This window comes from Asterias rubens, chromosome 1, assembly GCF_902459465.1.
Source record: "Asterias rubens chromosome 1, eAstRub1.3, whole genome shotgun sequence".
Taxonomy (NCBI): domain Eukaryota; kingdom Metazoa; phylum Echinodermata; class Asteroidea; order Forcipulatida; family Asteriidae; genus Asterias; species Asterias rubens.
In genome coordinates, this window is record NC_047062.1 from 17,003,928 (window position 1) to 17,025,580 (window position 21,653).

At 38.2% G+C, this 21,653-nt stretch overlaps 2 protein-coding genes and 1 non-coding gene across 5 annotated transcripts in view; 2 read left to right on the forward strand and 1 right to left on the reverse strand.

Annotated features, from left to right (window-relative positions):
• LOC117301893 (cytoplasmic dynein 1 heavy chain 1-like) overlaps nucleotides 1-1,329 on the reverse strand; it is a 76,071-nt gene extending 74,742 nt beyond the window's left edge. For all 3 annotated transcript variants that reach the window (XM_033785868.1, XM_033785867.1, XM_033785928.1), the window contains exon 1: nucleotides 1,011-1,329. In XM_033785868.1, the coding sequence (XP_033641759.1) occupies nucleotides 1,011-1,239 (229 nt within the window). In that variant the 5' untranslated portion in view covers nucleotides 1,240-1,329. The remainder of the gene's footprint in view (nucleotides 1-1,010) is intronic.
• Nucleotides 1,330-1,521: 192 nt separating this feature from the next.
• On the forward strand, nucleotides 1,522-19,240 carry LOC117295463 (endoribonuclease Dicer-like). The gene is made up of 16 exons (XM_033778135.1): nucleotides 1,522-1,726; nucleotides 2,964-3,133; nucleotides 6,016-6,178; nucleotides 6,622-7,944; nucleotides 8,497-8,675; nucleotides 9,125-9,279; nucleotides 10,058-10,205; nucleotides 10,591-10,666; nucleotides 10,992-11,131; nucleotides 11,677-11,856; nucleotides 12,346-12,559; nucleotides 13,246-15,616; nucleotides 16,366-16,621; nucleotides 17,336-17,519; nucleotides 18,098-18,173; nucleotides 18,973-19,240. Exons 2-16 carry the CDS (start codon nucleotides 3,029-3,031, stop codon nucleotides 19,124-19,126), a joined length of 5,724 nt encoding a protein of 1,907 aa, XP_033634026.1. The 5' UTR covers nucleotides 1,522-1,726; nucleotides 2,964-3,028; the 3' UTR covers nucleotides 19,127-19,240.
• Trnag-ucc lies at nucleotides 5,114-5,185 on the forward strand. The gene has a single exon. It is a non-coding gene; the product is annotated as a tRNA-Gly (tRNA).
• Nucleotides 19,241-21,653: the final 2,413 nt, after the last annotated feature.

The following is a 21,653-nucleotide window of genomic DNA, read 5'->3' on the forward strand; positions in this document are numbered from 1 at the left end:
CATAAATGCAAAGCATTTGGAAGTCTTTTAGATGTTTGCAATTTATTTACATACTTTTTTGAGTTAATGGATCCATATTTTTCAAGTTGTCAACAAACTGACCATCTGTTCAAAATACAATAAATAAACATTACAATTGGACATTTTAAAAACAGTTGAAGGCATCATAAATTGTTCTTTGTAAGGGGTTATTGTGTTTACATATTTCAATTTGTGGTCTAATTCTAATTGATTATCTTTTTTAAATACTTGATTTTATTTTTGCATAATCGTTGTTCGTGACAATTCAAATACCTGAGGGGAGGGCCAACATACACGCAAACAATTCGTGCACAATGAGATCAATATATATGTTTTTCTGTTAAAAATTTATACATTCATTATTAATAGAAACAAATCAATTCAGAATTAGCCTCAAACTTAATAAGTTAACAGCTGTGCCATTGTATTACTAATTTTAATCAAGGTTGTGTGTCGCATGTGAAAATGTATCCCTGCATGAATCTGAATTATCTATAAAAATATATAAAAAATCATTCAACAATTTTCATGACTGTTTTAAGATCGTAAATTACACCTTCAGTAGGATAAAAATGGAATGCTGCTTGTTAGCATGTATTTGGGAAAATGTCCATATCCAAATGTCACTTATTTGACTCTTTTTCTTGAGTCAAGCTTCGCTTCGCTTGGCGTACTTAATTTTTTACAAGTAAAATAAGATATTTTTGTTATTAAAAAAAAGTAATGAATGAAAAAGTGGCAGTCGGATAAGGAAATGCTAATTTGTTTCAATTTTAATAATTATAATAACACTTGTTCCCCAAATACTCCAGAGAAATTATTTAAAATAAAAAAAATCATGAAAATTGGGAAACAATTCAAAAACAACCATTCATCAAGTCAACAACCACGCCCCCCTTCTGCCTTGAAAAATGCATCAGTTACAGTATTTTTCCTCTCAATAAAAAACAAAAACAAAAACTTAATTTATAAACAATAATCTGACCAACCTTCTTTGTTCACGTTCCTCTCCAAAAGAAGACTGGCCGTCTGACTGTCGGACAGCCATTTTTTCATTCCCTCGATGTGCAATTTGTCATCAAGGGCGTTTCTCAATGCTGCCGTAGCCTCTCCATCCTCCAACAAAAGCGGGATGATTTTCCTCAAATATTCCACCAGAGCCGGCACCTCGGCCACTGCCTGGGTGCTCTGGCTCTCGGTGTCGCTGTTGTCTGCCATTTTGAGGCAGGAAAACTGCTACTTTTCCCTAATAAATCAAACCATATTTTGACGGGAAATGTTCCCGTCCGTCTGCGATGAAGAGGTAAATGGAAAAGACCGGACGTTGAATTAGTCTATGCAGCAAAGGGAGATTTCTCACATTACATTATTGGTTAGACGTTTTTCGGGCGTGGTAGTTCATTCTGTCACGCTGCATAGATAAAACACAGAAAAAAGACTGAAAACAAGGCCACCACTCTGAGTTATTAACTGCAACTCGATGGGTTTTAACAATTCTCATGGCGCTAAGTTTGATAATGAAAATAGACGAATCACCCTCTTTCCAAAAAGAAGTCACATAATTTAATGATTCTTGTTTGGATGTTTACTTCATCATCATCAGGTGTTGTATAAATCTTCATTTTGTTGTCAACACGATGACATCCATGAGAGCGGTCTCAGAGTCTCGGAATCAGAATAAACTGCTCACGATTTGACAACTTTGGTAATTAATGGTGGTTTAAATTTCTATCAATCATGTCATGTTTACTTTGTAAATCATAAGACATAAATGTTTCTCTCTGATCAGACTGAGTCAATGAGTGAGTGATTACACTGTCACTGATGATGTCAGTAAATAGATTTAACTTGTTTATTGTCCATTATAGGTTTGTATAGAGACAGTGTAACCTACCTTCATTCACGTTGTAACCTTTGTTTACAAAAAGAGTGCCTTGTTTTGTTAGTATAGTTGTTTTCTGTTTTGTCTTGTCTAGGTAGCTGTGCTGTGTGCACGTGACATAAGTCGGGAAATTCGTAGGTCTTCATCCAGAGCCTTTCTGGCAGGCTATATTATATCAACCACTACACTCTTTGGGATGTGAGGTTACAAACTGTTATTTTTGTAATGAACCAGTGTTGGAATGTTGGAATGAATGTGTGGATTTTATTTTAATTATTTAATCCTCATCACCATAATAGAGGCTTCTAAAAAATGTTTCCCCAAAACCCAATTAGCACATGTGAAACATTGAGGGAAGAAAGGTCATAAATTGCAAAATGTAGATGGTTTACATTAATACAAGGCATAGGCCTAACCCTCCAATCTACAACTGTCGGGGGATCAATGGTTATTCTCGCAACTATTCTCTTTTACCCCTCCACCTATCTTACTTTGGTTTACTTTGGTGTTGAGGCTTGAAGCTTCAGCTTATGTGCCCCTCCTTGCATTGGGTTCACGTTGATAAGGGGGGTATTTCAACGGGTGGCGCTTCCAATGGTTTTCGAGCTCAGACTTGAAGTTGTTTATTGAATAGGCATTAATGGCTTTGTCGGGAAGGTTGTTCCAATTATTTATACTTCGCACTGAAAAAGACATCTGCCTCGTCTTAGATCTGCAGTGGGGCTTCCTTATTTTGAGCCTGTGTCCCCTAGTTCTGGATTCTTTGATGATTTCAAACATGTCATCCTTCTCTACAGCCACAAATCTATACATGATTTTGTATATTTGAAGGAGATCAGCCCTTTGTCTGCGTTACTCTAGTGGTGGTAGTTTAAGTGTCTTAAGTCTGTCTTCGTAGTCGAGATGTTTCACATCTGGGATGAGTCGTGTAGCTCGTTGCTGGCCTTCTTGTGGAACCTTCAACCCTCATCACCACACCACAGTCACAGGTTTCAAAAATTCTTTTTTTATTAAAAGGAAGTTTTGTATTCCACCTCTATCTCCTCTACCATTAAACCAGGCCATCTCCCATCTGCAACCCCTCATCACCAGGCAAAAAGTAGGTAGAAACTCAAGGTAATCAAGATGGTTGATGCAGAAATAATCCCGAGTGGATCTTCAAGTAGGATCATTACTCGACCAACAAATGAAGGAACTGCTACACAGATCTTTACACCAAGACAGTATCAGGTAGGTTTATCTTGAATGACCAAGGGTGTGTCAATTGATTCTTCTTCTCCTTATTTTTTTTATTTATTCAGCCATTTCAACAATACATAACAATACAAAAATACTTCTAGATGAAATAGGAGAAACAAAAGTAAAGTAATTGTTGTGGTCCGTAGACCTGCCTCCCCACATCTGGTTGTAAAACAAGTAATAAAACAAATTATAAAATATATAACAATTTATGTACAAAAAGATACGAAAATTAACTAAAAGTAAAAACATAAATATATAAGGTCAGAGATTTGTATATGTGTATAAATTCAAGAGTTATAAGAATTTAGTGTCTGAGAAAGATTTGAAATGCAACCCCTTTCTACATATCAAAAGATGATAAAAATCAGACAATGCTACCCCCATACGAGACAGTATCAGTTTAGGTCATCGAGACAGTATCGGTTAGGTCACCGTGAACAACCTAGGTCACCTTAGTTCACCTACATACATAAAAGGCATATCAGGGGCAAAATAATTGATTCTTTATTAGAGGTCGGAAACTTGTGTGTGTATAAATTCAAGAGTCATAAGAATTTAACGTCTGGGAAAGTTTTGCGATGCATTTGTGTGATATGTTGCCAAAAACGTACTCGTTTCAGTAAAACTTCATAATTCTGAGAAACCTTGATACTTGAAAAGGCAACATACATAGCCTAAATCCTCAAAGAAAAACTGACTTTATTCATGTCTTTCCTAGACCTGCTTCTCCAGCTTGGCAGTTGATTGAGCCAGTGAGTTTGTGTGTGATGGGAAGCTTGAGCTTATTGGGGTCCGGTCACTCTTGTGAAGATGAAGAGAATTCCCTAAACACCTTCTTTTCAGATTAAAGATTACTTTATTATTTGGTGTTTCTTAGACAAATTTGATCATTTCTAGGACATATTTCCAGGTTACATTATTAATATTTTAGTTAGTGATAGAGATATAATATTTTTAAGTAGGTATTTATTATTACATTTGATGAGGTTAACCTTGTTATGCAGATCTCTTCGCAAAAAAGGCAGAACTAATTTTCTCAAAATTGTAGAAGCAAGCATTATGTTGACTCAAAATTGTAGAAGCAAGCATTATGTTGAATTATTCCTAAAGATTTATCTGCCTGTTGAATTTGAAGAAAAAAAACCGACCAGACCAGTCTATAGATTACATATGTACATAATTCTAATGTTCATAGTTTGTGTGTTTTAGACTTCCTCAATCCACTGTTGTATTATGTAGATGTTAATAACCATGGATGGAGAAAAAAACGAGCATTCCTCTATTAACCCATGCCTCATCTCATGCACTCATGTGGCCTATAACGAGCCCGTGAGTGATGGTAATTAAGCCCAACCGCCCAGCGTCTCGTTGGACGGTAGGCTCGTTGCCCTCGATGACCCCCATGTCCCGGTCGGTCGGCCCGGGGAGCGCCCGTTGTTAATGCAAACGACACCATATTTTTCGTAAATACTACTGTTGTATCGTTTGAGTTAATTTCAAATATGAGTATAAATGAATGATAAGTTTAATAACTGAGTAATTTTTTTGGTGTCGAAGTTCATCAACCCGCCCGTGCAGAATACTGACTTGTGAAAGTAATGTTTACTGCGCTTGAGCTATCTCTGCGAAAAAATGTTAAAATCATGCAATGAATCAAAGTTTGCGCGGTCCATAGAGTTAACGCTATGGCGTTGTCACACCGCGCGATTTCTAAAAAGGACAATTTCGAAGATTGCGCACATGCTTGTCGTGTTGACGCGCTATCTCTGCTGTCCTTGTTGCTCAATCATGGTTTTACCACGAAAAATCGATAGTCCCGCAAATAAAACAAATTTGTTTGCTTTAATTGTAGTCATTCACGTCATCTTTTGGCATAAAAATGCTGCAAAGTGACGACATGTGGCATCATTTTTATTGCATTTTGTGAACATTATTTATAATCAATAAAAGCACTTAACACATCGTGAAGCGTTGGTGGTATAGCGGTGAGAATAGTTGCCTTCCAAGCAATTGACCCGGGTTCGACTCCCGGCCAACGCAAGAGTTTTTTTCTCCCCGCAAATTTTTTTTTATTTTTAATTAGCTGGATAGGTTATATCACATACTAAATTTTTTTATCATAAAGTAACTATACTTTCTTCCTCAACTTTAAGATAAGAAGATTATGGGTGAATTTAGGTTATTTTTCTACCAAAACCATTATAAAAATGTTGTTTTTCTCAAAGTTTTGTGAAACATATTTTATATACTTTCAATCAAGTAAACATACTTCCACTTATAGTTGATGAAGTTTTCACCAAAGTCAATGTTTTTTAAATAAAGACTCAGCAAATTTATTATAAAATCATTTGGATTTCAAATGGAAGTAATTACTGAACAATGCAGAAACACAAAATACAACGGGTTCAATTTTTATTTATTAACCTGGACCTACCAGCTAGCTTCTTAATTTTTTTGGGGGTTCCTATAACAAAACCAGTGGGCTTGTCAAAAGTTGTGTACGCATGATTTTAACTTGACAAAGTATTCAGAATGAAGGATTCCTGGCTGAGTTTCACAGGCAAGCGTTGTGATCCAGACTTTTTGTTATTCAAAGTCAAAAAGTTATTTGTCAGTTTCCAAACCAAGGCTAGAAACTTTTTGATTTTTTTTCTCCAAAATAGGACTCAGAATGCACTTCTAAAATGAGTTACATCATGCAGTTATCATTTGTTGTTGTTGAGTTTCATCATACAGTTATTATTTGTTGTTGTTACCACAAAATTATTTATGGGGTTCAGCAGTTTTTGTTTACTACTTTTTTAAATTACTTTACTCCCATGAAAGTGTTTGTTGTTTATTGTTTATTGTTTGTTTTGTTGACCTTCTAGGTTGAGCTGCTCGATGCTGCATTGGATCATAATGCAATAGTCTGTCTCCAGTCAAATGCTGGAAAAACGTTCATTGCTGTCATGCTGATCAAAGAATTATCGAAGTCACTACGCATACCTACGCAAGGAGTCTGTAAACAAACTGTGTTTCTTGTCAATGATGGTAAATTCATAAAGTGTGTTTATTTTATTGTTAATAGGTTGATTGTTTAATTTGTTGTTTTATTCGGTAAAAACAGGTTCTGTTTGTGGACTTATTGGGAGGCACTTTTTAAAATTTTCATTAAATGTGATCCCTTTTATTGTTCCCTTCATTGTATGTTTATCGACTTAAACAATGCTCTCTACACATTTAGAGGGTTACACTCCTATGTTCAGACATCCCTGTTTCGACAACCCTCTTTTCCGGCCCCTAATTTATTTTCCTAATCTTAACCCTAACCCTTACCCTAACATTAACCCTAGCGTGTAGGGGTTTTCAGAACACAGGGTTGATGGAATATAGAGCAGTCACCCCTTTAGAAGTTCTTTTAAAGAACTCTTTGTATATCTAATTTAAATTTAACACTTTGAAAACCATTATTTTTGTTTTGTGCTTGATATCAGAAACTCTCCTCAGCCAGCAATCGAGGGTTGTCAGTGAACACACAGACTTGGCTGTTATTGAGTTGAGGGATGAAACAGACTGGGACTCTAAGAGAAAAGAGTTGGCTAGGAGTCAGGTTCTGGTCATGACCGCTCAGATATTCCTTAAGATGTTGCAACACGATTACCTCAGACCACCTCGACTCAACTTGCTGATTTTCGATGAGTGCCACCACGCTGTTCAGGCCCACCCTTATTGTGAGATCGTCCAACTTCTGGCGGGGTGCCATGATGCTTCCCAACTCCCCCGCATCATGGGATCAACAGCTTCCATTCTTCATGGTAAATGTGAGCCGCAGAAATTGAAAAAGAAACTTGGGGACCTTGAGAGGGCACTGACCAGCGTTGCAGAGACCTACTCCAGCGGAAGTCTCAGTAGATATTGTACCAAACCCAAGGAAGCCGTTGTAGTGTGTGAAACAAAACTGGGATATGACGATCTCACAGAAGAAGTGAATACAATTTTGAATGAGGCGTTAGTCTTCCTTCTAGAATGCAATGTGCAATATGATGCAATAGAGGACAATAAGTCGTACTTGCCTGCCATTCAAGCCATCAAAGAATGCCTTGTCATCTTCAAGGAGATTGGTTTCTTAGGGCTGAGGATGGGAGTACCATTACTCCTCAAAGAACTACAGAAACTTGAGAAACTAGAATCAGATCAAATCAGAAAGCTCCTGTTCCACTACAGTTGTACGCAGCTACGATTAGCAAGAAAGTCTTGTGAAAATATCATCGTTGAATCAGAGAATCCATTAGATTTGAAATTCACAACTTCAAAGGTCCGTCGTCTCATTGAAGTACTTAAAGAGTTCCAACCCAGTGAAGAGTCTAAAAACGCTGATGCAACATCTCAAACTACCTTCAGGAAGTTCCCAGACAGAATATCCAATTCACAGAGAATCCATAATGACAGGTTCACCAGAAATCGCCAGCCTCATTTTTATATTCCAGAGGAAGATGAAGATGAAAGTGCCTCGGAAGATGATGAAGAGGATGAGGAAGAGACTGCCGATACCCAGAGCGAAACCACCATGTACGGTATCGTCTTTGTGAACCACCGTTTCATTGCCACCGTTCTCGACAAACTTGTGCGAAAACTTCAAAAGAAGGACCCGGAGTTGACGTTTATCAACAACAGCTGCATCTTGGGGCATGGTGGAGGAGGACTCAGTACCTCCGGTGTATCTAAAGATAAGTACTTCAAGAGACAAGAGGAGATCATGAGAAAGTTCCGACGCCATGAGATAAACCTGTTGTTTGCCACAAGTGCAGTTGAAGAAGGTCAGTTTGATGCCCGTTATCTCTATCTGTTGCTGTAGCTTTTATTTGTAACAAGAGCAAAACAAAATTTTGATATTTTTCCTCCAAATGCCCCAGGTGTTAACACATAAGCTGTGCAAGTCTTGCGTGTATTCAAACTTCTGGGATCAAGTTGGTCCCAAACATATCCTCTTGTCGCTTACACACGGCACTGGTGTGGCTGACTAACTGCATCGCATCATGAGATCACTATTGAAGATTGTCAAAAAAATTAGCTTACCTTTTCATCTCACTTCTTTGTAACATAAAAAGCACTTACCCTGACCTTTCCGAAACAAAAAACGATGTATCTAAAAACTAAAACTTCGGAATAAGAAACAAATAAAACCCTATGGGCTTTGCTTAAAAAAACACCCCATGTATAAATTACAGAAGCCCTTGAGTTTTACGTCTGTCTGCAAATTTGTTTCTTCAAATACTGAAGTTTAAACTACTAGTTTATGGCCATAAAAATCAAGTCATTTTATGTTTGTTGTGTAGTGTTGTCAATGTGTAAACTTCTTTTTGTAACAGGTGTGGATGTTCCAAAGTGTAACTTGGTTGTACGCTTTGATGCGCCAGATAACTACAGGTCATACGTCCAATCTAAGGGACGAGCTAGGGCACCTAATTCCCACTACATCATGCTGGTTCAAGATACACAGCTGAATGAGTTCACCAAGGAACTGAGTGACTTTCAAGAGATTGACAAGGTGAAGAATTTTATTGATATGGGGTGGATTTCACAAAGAGTTAAGACTAGTCTTATCTCGAGTTAGGAAGAGTTACTCGGCCAAACTTAGGACTACCCATAGGTTTTTTATATCTCCTAACTCTTTGTGAAATCGAGTCGACCCATGGCCTTGTATTAATTGTTTGTTTAGATGATCTTCCCGTCAATGGAACTCTGCAAACTCCCACTTGGGCATGAAAATACCAAGCTGGTACCAACTAATCTCTCTCATATAAGCAATCAAGAAACTGTGATTCAGTAACTAGACAACAATACTTTAACTAGTCATTGTGAAATCAGTAGTACCCAAGACTACCCAAGGCCCAGTGGGAAAGCAATCCCTACAATGTAGCTACTTGAGTTGGATTCTGACACTTTTTTAAGATCTGGTTTAATTCCTAAAAATTTTATATTTTCAAAAAAACAAAGATCCTTCAAAGGAAATGTCAGCAGAGAGATTCTCATCAGTCCTTGGATGATCTCGACCTCAAAGAGGCAGAGTCTCTGTGTCCTCCTTACAAACCAAGCAGCGATGAAGAAGCTCATGGAGTTACCATGGCAACGGCAATCTCGCTTGTCAACAGGTCAGTGTCAAATGATAAAACATAACACCCATTATACGCTATCTTCATCGACTTCTAATTCACTAATGTATATGTTTTCTAAATTCTTCTTCTTGTGTAAAAGCTACCCAATGCTTTCACTCTTCTTCCATCGCCCATTTCCAGTTTTTCAAAGAACCCGCATCATGACTTTTTTTCGTTCATAGCTCCAACACTTTGGAACAAGCTATCCACACTCATTCAAGAGGCACCTTTATTGGATACTTTTATATCATTACATAAAACGTATCTGTTTTGTCAATCTAAATAGTCTGGCTATAGAATTTAGAAATACGCCTGTTAAGAGCTCTATAAATGTTGTAATTATTATTATTCAAAGATGTTATCTCAGATTTTTGGCCGATTTGACCCCAACATTTTGATTTAAACTTCAATAGGTATTTTGATGGGGGTCGAGAAAGTTACAAGCTTTCATTTGAGCCATTGCTCGAAAAAGTCTGCCAATTATTAGTAGCAGTGAAATAAAGTGCTCAAAATTAGTTTTTGTCAAGATCCGACAATACATGCATATCACGTGACCAATTCTTATGTGTTTTATAAGAAACGTTTTAAATTTTGTCGTGGTTCCTGACCATTGGAAGTAAAAGTTACACTTTTTTTCGTCAGATCGGGTGATACTCTTTGAAATACCATTCACTCAAAAAAATCTATTTTTTAATGTTTGGGACCAAAAATCTGACATAGCATCTTAAACAACTTCGTTTGACTTATAATTTGTTCTAAATTTATTTTCCTTTAGGTACTGCTCCAAGCTTCCAAGTGATACCTTCACTCATCTTGCTCCCAAGTGTCACACTACGGTCTTCCAAGACGTGGCGACCGGATGTAGCATGTATCAGTCACAAATCTACCTGCCTATCAACTCACCTATCAGAGATCCCATACAGGTTAGATATTGTTATTCTTTCATCACTAATCTTGTAAGTTTAAATCTCATCAAACACAATTCCATCTCATTGTTAATAACCACTTCGTGTTGGGTTTCAAAAATTGGTGTCACGCCACTGCAAAGTAAAACTTCTTTGAAATTTTTGAAGCCTTTTGAAAACATCTTTGCCACGATGAAACCCCGAATTGATAATGGAAAGACAACAAATATTCTCAAAATAAGCACTTCGTTTGTTGTTGCCTTCCATGAAAATATGAGTATGCATTCACTGTGAATCGCAAAAACTTGTAGTTAAAAGAAGAACAATGTTTGACTGGAATAATTGAGAAACCTGAAGGCATAAAAGTTAATATTGAATCTGTTTGTTTTGCTATTGAATGCAGGGTCCACCTATGAGAAAGAAGAAACTAGCTGAGATGGCTGTGGCATTGAAGACATGCAAGACACTGCACAGAGCCGGTAAGACACTTTCCTTATAAGTAAATGATCTACTTTCATTAAGTAGATCTTGTTTCTGATAAGAATCTGCCCTGACTTTACTGTCGGTGGACTTGAAACAGTACAAGTACAGTGTTTCCAAAATTGTTTACGTAATGCTTTTTCAGGGGCTATTTATTTGCTAGTTCACAGAACTGGTCTTTGTATCACATCCCTTTGTGACCAGTCTTTGACCAATCAGAGTACATAAACTTTTTGGGGTGTTTATTAACGGCAGTTTGTAAAAGTTATTCAAAGTGTCCTAACGTACGTGTCTAAAACCCTAGGTCTTTGTATATCATTTCAGGAGAACTAGATGATAACCTTCTACCAGTGGGTAAAGACACTACGTTCCTGGTGGAGGATTGTGGTTATGACCAGGAGGTAGTAGGGGAAGGTCAAGGGAGGCCGGGCACCACGAAGAGACGACAGTACTACAACAAAGAGGTCCACTATTCATTTAACTTTTGACAACAGACTGTGCAAGTTTCAACCTGATCAAAATCAAGAAAACAGTTCAAATAAACACTATATTTTTGTATGAAATCCAAGCCAAATTTTTTTTTTTAATATCCATACAAAATTCTGGAATATATATTTACCCATATAAATTCGTTATAATCCTCAAGTTCAATTTTTAGATAATACAATTTCCTTTCAAGTTAACATTTAAAAAAAATTCAAAGTAAAAGCGGTCAATATGGTTTTATACACCTCATGAGTTGTGTTTTGATGTCAATTTACCAAGAAGAGGCTCTGGTTATTATATGTATAGTACACTGGTTGGTATAGTACATTGGTTGCTACGGGTATAGTCCATTGGTCGCTATGGGTAAGTTCACTTGTTGCTACAGGTATAGTACATTTGTTGCTACGGGTATAGTACATTGATTTCTACAGGTATATTGAGCATTTTTTCAATTGTCCTGCAACAACTTACATCACAAAGTTTCCCCCATTATAATGTGCATGTATTTTACATTGTCTTGTAGGTGGCAAGATGTCTGACTGGATGTCATCCAACAGCCAATCAGAAATGTCAGTTATATGAGATTCATATGGTCCTTGCCTCACCATTACCTGATGTCCTTAATGTCAGAGATCGTCAGCTTTATGGACCCGACGAGACCTCACAATGCTTTGGGTTACTCACGACTAAGGCCATCCCAAAGGTTGGTCCAATAAATTACATTTACAGGAATTATATTCAGGCTGGCAACTTTTCAGCTGATCTGCTGATTTTCCGCTTTTTCTTTTCAAAACAGTGCCATAGAAAACTGAAAAAACACAAGTGTGGTCGGCCATTTCCTCTTTTTTTGCAATTAGAAAGTTGCATGTCTGTATACAGGATTGGTGGACCTGACAAATTAGTCGCAAACAGTGTTTATGTTTTGTGTGATCAACCATATGTGATGGGATCAAGTGATCGTTTGTCAACCCAGGTAATTTTTTATTTGTTGATACATTTGAAAAGAGCATAAACTATGCTTCAATGCTGTTAAAACCCCATTCTGAACCTTCTTTGATTCAAAAGTTGTGAAAGTAGAAACACCAAGAGATTCAAGAATGAAACTGAGAAAAAAGAAGTTTAAAGTTGAGTTGTTTATCGAACATACATTTGGCACATTTTCTTTCAATTCTAACTTTGTTGCTTCTTTTAGATCCCAGGATTTCCGGTTTACACAAGAGCTGGTGAGTTAGCAGTCTCGATTGACCTCTTGACCTCTGACATTGTAGTGACCTCTGAGCAGCTACATCAGTTACAGCGTTTCCATAGCTGCATCTTTGCTGAAGTCCTTCGTCTTGAGAAACCTAACCTGGAGTATGATTCGCAGAAGGCTGAGGCAAACTACCTTATCGTTCCTCTGAATACTTGTAAGTTTTTTTGAACAAAGTCAAGGTTTTCAGAAATTTTTTGTTTTTACATTATGAATAAGTTTGCCACACTCGTTCATGGTATATAAATTCATGTATTATCCTTTTTATAGTACTTGGAGAACTAGGTTATACTAATTGTTTGTGAACATAAGTAGCCACAGAAAATTCTTTGGTTGTAAATGGTGGTCGTGGCTGAGCAGGGTGTGGGTCACAGTTGTGACACTGGTGTCTTTAAGCAAGACCATTTACCATTGCTGCATCCTTCAGATGGGATGTAAAGAACCCAGTGCACTTATCAAAAAGAGAATGATTCCTGGTTTGATCGGCAGCATATTGCACCACAGCACCTTGTAAACCATTACATGAAGCTATGTAAAGCATATTGCACCACAGCACCTTGTAAACCATTACATGAAGCTATGTAAAGCATATTGCACCACAGCACCTTGTAAACCATTACATGAAGCTATGTAAAGCATATTGCACCACAGCACCTTGTAAACCATTACATGAAGCTATGTAAAGGAATTGGTCTCATACTTCAAAAACATAGCTCCACAATACCTGGACGGATATGAGCACTATAAAAGAAGCTACTAGTAATATTATAACTGCAGGCAGTACTTCATGAAGTTCTTATTTGATCCTGTCTGAGGTTGATTTACTTTCTTTTTTCACTTAAGGTTGTAACGATGACACCAAGCTCTCCATTGATTGGGACTTTCTGAGAGTTGTCAGTGAAAGTTCTGGCATGCTAGACAGGCCACAAGTCCTTCCAGACTACAGTAAGAACCGGTTTGTCTTTTCCCATCACAGCTTCGGCGATGCTGTCGTGACGCCGATATACCGTAACATCGACCAACCCCAGCGGTACTACATAGCGGACATCCTGAATGACCTACCCGTCACGAGTCCCTTCCCATCGGACAAGTATGAAAAGTTCATAGATTACTACTTTGAGCGATACGACATCCAAGTCTCCAACTACCAGCAGCCTCTCCTGGACGTTGACTGCATGTCGTCTCGTCTGAATTTACTGACCCCAAGGTACCTGAATCACAAGGGGAAAGCTTTGCCGATCAGCAACACACAGAGTAAGAAGAACTATCTTCAGAAGAAGCAATACCTTGTCCCAGAGCTTTGCTACGTCTACCCTATCCCGGCGTCTCTCTGGAGGAAGGCAGTGTGCCTACCGAGTCTTCTGTATAGGTTGAATTCCTTACTCGTCGCTGAGGAGTTTAGAGTTGTTATTAGTCTAGAGGCAGGGATTGGAATGAGAGAGCTTCTCCAGCAGGAGTATCCCTTCCCAAATATGACCTTTGGTTGGGATGGACTTGACCTTCAAACTCTAGAATATCAGAATAAGGAACAACAAACTGATGAAAGTCTCGTTCAAGCAGACAAACCAGTCATTGCTGATGATGGTATGGAGTCAGGTCACGACACAAATAGTGAACTTGAGGAAGCTGGAGGAAATGACAGAATTGTTCATGATGACAATTCTAGTATAAAAGAAAACAGTATGAGTAATGATGACACAGGATTGAACAGAAGTGACAATATAAGTTTAGACCAAAGCAAAGAGTCGAAAAAAGAAACAAGGAAATGTGCAATGGCCTTAGAAAAGTGCAATGCTAATATCTCTGAACACATTAAACAAACCAATGACAAACCAAGCAACCATGAGCCCAACTTTGCCAAGCTTAACGGGACCGGCAATATTATAGATACTTGCAACAAACAGAAAGGGAGCAACAGCAATACAGTAAAGAAAGATTCAAGTAATAGTGAAGAAAATCCAGAAAAACTGTGCATGATCAAAAAGGAGGAATCTGTGCTCAGAAATGAAAGTCGAGACGGTGGCCACAGCTGTGAGAAGAAAACGCCAATATTCAGCATTCTGGACGATGAGGGTCAAGACCCAGCCACGCTATCTGGTCCAAGCCCCACGTTGATTCTTCAGTCTCTGACGATGTCGAACTCCAGTGATGGATTCAATCTGGAGAGGTTAGAGATGTTGGGGGACTCGTTCCTCAAGCAAGCTGTCACCATCTACCTCTACTGTACCTATCCTCGCCTACACGAGGGCAAGCTGAGCTACATGAGGAGCAAACAGGTCAGCAACTTCAACTTGTACCGTCTCGGGAAGAGGAAGGCCATCGCACAGAAAATGCAGGTTGCGCTCTTTGATCCCGCCATCAATTGGCTTGCCCCGGGTTTTTGCGTCAAGGAGAACGTTGGTCCTGATGAATGTCTTTCATATCGTCCTGTTTACCAGGACGAGGGTAGTGACATCTGTTCAGATGATGGAGATTTCGCCATTGACACTTGGGATCCAACTTCTGTCGACATGTGGGATCCCACCACAGTGATTGAAGAGGAGGCCTCCCCATCCGATCACGACTTCCCTATGATGGCCCAGGGAGATGTAGACAGTGATTTCAGCGATGATGAACCAAGCACTCAGTATCATGCCAACCCTCACGCTCTAGAAAGTTGGTCTTTCTCCTTGGAAAATGCTGATAATCTGCCGGGGCTGACGTACACTGGCAAGAAGCCAGATGATATGGGGGACCTACCAGAGCTCCCTTACGAGATCCACACCCAGCACAGTCTCTCCGATAAGAACTTAGCGGACTCGGTGGAAGCAATTATCGGATGTTATCTCGTGTCTTGTGGGTTCCGCAGCGCATTGATCGTCATGTCATGGATGGGACTCAGAGTACTACCTCAAATCTCTTGTGAGACAACTCCAGATGAAGCACAAGCTGTTGAAGCGGTAGACCCTGACCAAGATTCTACACCCGTTGGCCATCAGAGCAATGATTCGAGTCCAAACAAAGAAGCCAGGGCAACTTACGGCTACCTCAAACAGCCCGAATCTCCATTCTTCAGGAGTGTTGCTAATTCTCAAGAGAAACTGGCACAACTCCTGGTTGGCATGGGCGGTTTTGAGACGACCATCAACTACAGTTTCCGAGATAAGGCTTACTTAGTCCAGGCCTTCACCCATGCATCCTACCACTACAATGGTGTCACAGATTGCTATCAAAGGTAAGAGTTAGTAATTTTCGAATTCATAAAGTACTGTAATTTAAACACTAAAAAAATAGAATTAGCTGTTGCAAACTGCTTACCAACCAAAAGGACCTATGGTTTAAATGCAAACAGTAGTTAATGGCCGGACGTTTCGACACCAGCAGAGTCTTTCTCAAGGATAATTGAAACAGTATTACAACTTTTACTTTGATCAGTTTTGTCAACAAATTCTTCTACAAAATGCTTTAAGAAATGTCTCTTTTTTGAGATACCTATTTTGCATTCTCGCAGGACTTTTTTTTCTATGATCTGAACTCTGCAAAACAGAAGAACAATTTTGCACCATTTATTCAATTCAATGGACATTTATTTCGGTATTGTCCTCACATGATATAATACATTACATCATTGGTTTTTCATAAATATTAACAGTGGCAGTTGTAAACAGTAGCCAAAGTTATTAACAAATCAGAAGGGCAAAACTTAGGATTGGGTGAAGCCTTGGCTTTTGTACCCTAACCTATTGACAGACTAACAAAACAATAAGACTCACAAGACAAGGGACTACAAGGACATAATGTAGGTGTATCAACAATATACCAAAAGTAAGCCATGAAATAATTATAATGAATATGCATTGAGTAGTAATTGTTTTAATTTTTTTGAGAATATAGGTAGAGTGATTGCAGATTAAAGTTTGGTGCATGAACTTAAAGTACCTCAACAGTTTAAATGATTTTGCCAACCTTTCCCCAACATCCCAGGCTGGAGTTTCTTGGTGATGCAATCTTAGACTACCTCATCACTCGACACCTCTTTGATCATCATCAGTACCTCTCCCCCGGAGCATTGACTGATCTCCGCTCGGCTCTCGTCAATAACACCATCTTCGCCTCTCTGGCCGTCAAGTTCGGCTATCACAAATACTTCAAGGCGCTCAGCCCGGAGCTGTTTCACGTCATCAATAACTTTGTCATTTTTGTCAAGGAGAAGAAAGAGGCCCTTGGTATGGGGTCACAGGTATGAATTAATACTATAATAATAACAACAATAATAATAATAACAATAATATTAACGTTGAGACCAACCCAAGAACTGACTCCGCGGTAGTACAGTTAATTACGATCAAATAAGCTAAAGTAGTAGTCCCAGCCTATTTCTTTACCATCCGCCCAGGTAATAGTAAAATAAGCAGGACAGTTCTTTTCAGAACTATGAAGAACTATGAAATCTTCCGAACACCCGAACAATCTACTTCGCGGTAGTAGAATTAAGTAAGACAGTTCTCTAAGAACAAACTCCTTACCTGGCAAGTAGAATACACACGTGGTGTTACCGCAAACCAAATATATAATAATATTAACAATATTAACAACAAGTTAATATGTTCAGCTTTTTTCTTAAAGGCGTCTCAAAGAACTTATTATTAAAAAAATATAAAAATTAAATTGTTGTTCTTGAACTATGTGACTCATGGATGTAGCTCCTTGTAAGGGTTTACAAGGTACTGCGGCACTTTCGGCGGGGGGAATCAAATTAAAGCAAAACATTTGTTCATCCCAGGCAACCAAAATAAAGCAAAACATTTGTTCATTCAAGGTAACCAAAATAAAGCAAAACATGTTCATCTGTTCATCCCTTGCAAGCAAATTAAAGCAAAACATTTGTAGACACACTCTCAGCTAATACACTTATAACTTGTCCCCAAAATTCTTCACCATTGTTTGTTTTTAGCTCAAAGTCTTAAACCTAGAAGGTCTGACAGGAAGCGGCAATGAAGATGAGAGTGAAGACATTGAGGTACCCAAAGCACTGGGAGATATCTTTGAGTCTGTAGCAGGAGCAGTGTATCTGGACAGTGGAATGTCTCTGGATACTGTGTGGAGGGTCTACTACCCTCTCATGAAACCTCAGATAGGTAAGTACGGTCATGGATGAATTGGTGTCTGGATGAGATGGTATTTAATTTAGTCTCTGGAACCCCAGGTGAATCGATGAAACCTCTTGTAGGTGTGCTGATGCTAATAGAGTTAACCTCACATAACCAAATCAATAAAACCTCACATAATAAGTCAATGAAACCTCAAATGGGTGAGTAAATAAAACGGCACATAGGTGAATCAATGACAACTCACACGTATCGGTGTGTTGATGCTAACTCTGTCACTGGCAATTAGTCCACATCGGCAAGTCAATGAAACCTGGCATAGCAAAATAGTGAAACCTAATATGAGTCAGTGAATCTAGCATAGACGAAGTGAATCAATGCTCTTCATAATGCAAATAAATAAAACCTCACTTTGTCAAGTATAAATAAAACCTAACATATGTGGATCAAACAGTAATCCAGTACACTACTATCAAATGATAATAAGTGCGTCTAGAATTGTTAGGCATAATTAAGACATGCTGAGATTACTGGTGCTTACATCTGGAATGTGTTAATTTGTCCGAATAATTTTAACAAAATCCCGTAACTGTGATTGTATTGTGCAGAGCAATATGCAGCCAATCTACCAATATCACCAGTGAGGGAACTGCTTGAGATGGAACCAGAAACTGCCAGATTCGGGTAAGAAACGTCATCATTCAGTTGACATAAGAAGACTGCCTGAGTTGGTTATGTAATAGAATATGCCGTACAATGTGTTGTCTGCGTTACACACAGAATATGATCATTTGGGTGCTCTTAGATGTCTATACTGTTTGTAAGTGTGATGTAACTTCGCTGGACCCAGAGCTGTGTACTGAGAGAGTTGTGATAAATTGCGATGAGAAGCCATTTTCGATCCAAAAACATATGTTCTGACACCGGGTGCCCGACTAGACTGCACAATGGGTTGTGTTGTATTTAGACCGAAATGGCATCCAGCTACCACGTGACCACAGAAAACTGGTTGCCCAACACACAGCTCTGTGAAAGCCTAATCACTTTACAGGGACGGCCAGACCCCAATAGGAAATATATTTAGCGAGGAGGATTTATGCATGAAAAAAACAGGTTCGGGGATGTGCCTTCACATGTCTTGCGAAGACTCAAGATCTTGTAAAAATGATAAGCTCCTGTCATTTAAAAAATACCTTTGAACATTGAATGAGTGATTTTTGTCTGTAACATTTTACACAAATGTATGCTAGGCTTCAGAGACATAAGTAGCCAAGCTCAGCATGTACGTTATGGAGAACGTTTGTCGTTTGGAGATTGAATCACATGCTTGTAGTTGGAGCCACTTAAATGTGATGGACATGGAAGGTGCAATTAGTTTTTTAGTATCCGGTTCACTCCCAGAACCTACTCCAATATTTTCAAAGTGTCATTTAACTCCCCATCAAATTTACCTTGTACATTTCGCTTTCTACTATTTGTACAGCCCCCCAGAGAGGACGATGGATGGCAAGACAAGAGTGACCGTCAACGTTGTTGGCAAAGGAAATTTCAAAGGGATCGGTCGTAACTATCGCATTGCCAAGGCAACGGCAGCAAGATGTGCGTTAAGACACCTCAAGAGTCATATGAAGAAATGAGTTGCGTAGACTTGCTCAGAGGAGCGGGTGAACTCACAGTCCTTAAAAGCAGTGGACACTATTGGTAATTACTCCAAATAATTATTAGCATAAAACCTTATTTGGTAACGAATAACGGGGAGAGGTTGATAGTATAAAACATTGTGAGAAACGGCTCCCTCTGAAGTGGAGTAGTTTTCGAGAAAGAAGTAATTTTCCACGAATTTGATTTCAAGACCTCAGATTTAGAATTTGAGATCTCGAAATCAAGCATCTGAAAGCACACAACTTCGTGTGACAAGGGTGTTTTTTCTTCCATTATTATCCCGCAACTTTGACGACCAATTTAGGTCAAATTTGCACAGGTTTAATATTTTATGCATACTGTGGAGATACATCAAGTGAGAAGACTGGTCTTTGACAATTACCAATAGTGTCCACTGTCTTTAATAGGACTAGGAGTGCCATTGATGAACCTTCTTACATTTGGCAAGATTTTCCAGCAACGCATATGTAACAACATTAGATAATTTAATGTGTGTACGAATTCTTCTCATAGTTACATTTTCAGTACCAAACGCATAATGGTTTTGTAAATACACAAATTAGCATGTCCGGTGAATCACCAGATTTTCCATAGCATTTTCACAAAGTGTTGGGTCAAGGAGTCACCAATCCTCGCAACCCTACATGGTGCTAGCAGATATGGTAAGCCGGTTATACACCCTATGTTTTGACACCCATAGTGTATTTGCCTCACTCTAGCCCTAAACCCTAGTGTGTAAATCATCAGGGGGGGGGGGGGTTTCAGAACAAACAGATGTTGGAACATAGAGCAGTCACAGGCAAAACGATCTATCTTAATAATGATCTGAAATTAATTTTTACCCATGTCATCTAAATTAATTGTCAGCAAGGCTCAACTTCATAGATCTGCTTAAACAGAACAAAGTTGCTCAACAAATTACAACCATTCACAAATGGTTCACACAACATGATGTTTGACCAATGTACCTCTCTAAAACACTTTGAAGTTGATTATATTACGTGGGGGTGGGGGGGGGGGCGTTAATCGGTTTATTTTTATGATATCAAGTGTGTTGTACAGTATGCTCTTGCCTTTTTTTCATACAATTTTCCATCTTTTGATTTTCTAGAGCTGGAGATTATAATAATAGGTATCCTTATCATGTGTAATAAATTCAACCACTAGTATGTAGCACTTTGCAAATATTAAGGTGCTAACAAATAATTATGAAAATCACTGCTTTTGAAATTACTTTATTATTGTACTTTGCTACTTTGTTTTTTTTTTATACTCCAACCTTACGCATGTACTAGTTTGATTGAAACTTTATAGATCACTGTATTAGTTCGCATTTTAGTCTTCTTTTAAAGTTGTGTAAAACTGCTTTTTAATGCTTTTGATTTTTGTAGTGTTTTGTTTAGGCTTCTAAGTACTTTTGTAAAACATAAATTGCAATTTTTCAATTTAAGGAACGAACACCATGCAGCTGCTTCATTAAGACGTGAAACTATTGACAAATTTGGGGAATTTAATGAATTGTTTGTTCCTCATGATCTGTGGACAGATTGTGTTACCATAAAATATTTGCCAGCATTTAATTTTGAATTAATTTAGGATGATCTTTTGCCCCTTAAAATCTAACATTTTAAAGTGATTTATTTCAACTCGAGGATTTCGTCTTGACAAACAAATAAGCTCACAAAGTATGTATACATAACAAAATATTATTACTTTTAATCATCATCATTAAAACAATTATCTTTCAATAAGCGGGTTTTCCCGATATGCATTTTACATTTCCAAAGAGAGAGGCACTGTTCATTATTAAGACATCATTTAAACCACTTTCATGAATCACATACGACATTTACATGAGAGAAAGACAACAACAAAAGAACCATCATATTAATTTTTTATAATTCCGATCATATTAGTATTTCATATAAACATTTTATTGGGTTAATATTATCATTTCGGTTTTTACCGTTGCACCGATGAGTGATAGGCATTGTAAGCTCAGCGCTTTCCAGTATCCTCTTGGAAAAGTTGTACTACTGCGCTGGGATTCGAACCCACAACCCCCTGCTCTCTTGAGCAGATGTCTGAAGTAGCAGACCACAGAGCTTGCCCACCCAGAGGCCAGTGCAACCTCATAAATAGCAGCAGGTACAAACAAAATAAATAATTTAGTATGTAGATTACAGTATTTATAGCATATTGTTGATTAGGTGAAGCTTTTTGAAACCAATGTTAATTGTCTTAATTAAAGGCAGTGGACACAATAGGTAATTACTCAAAACAATTGTCAGCATAACAGCTTTCTTGGTGACGAGCAATGGAGAGCTGTTGATAATACAAAACATTGTGAGAAATGGCTCCATCTGAAGTAACATAGTTTTCAAGAAAGAAGTAATTTTCCACGAATTTGATTTCAAGACCTCAAAGATTGGAGGTCTCGAAATCAAGCATCTGAAAACACACAACTCTGTGTGACAAGGCTGTTTTTCACCCCAATTATTA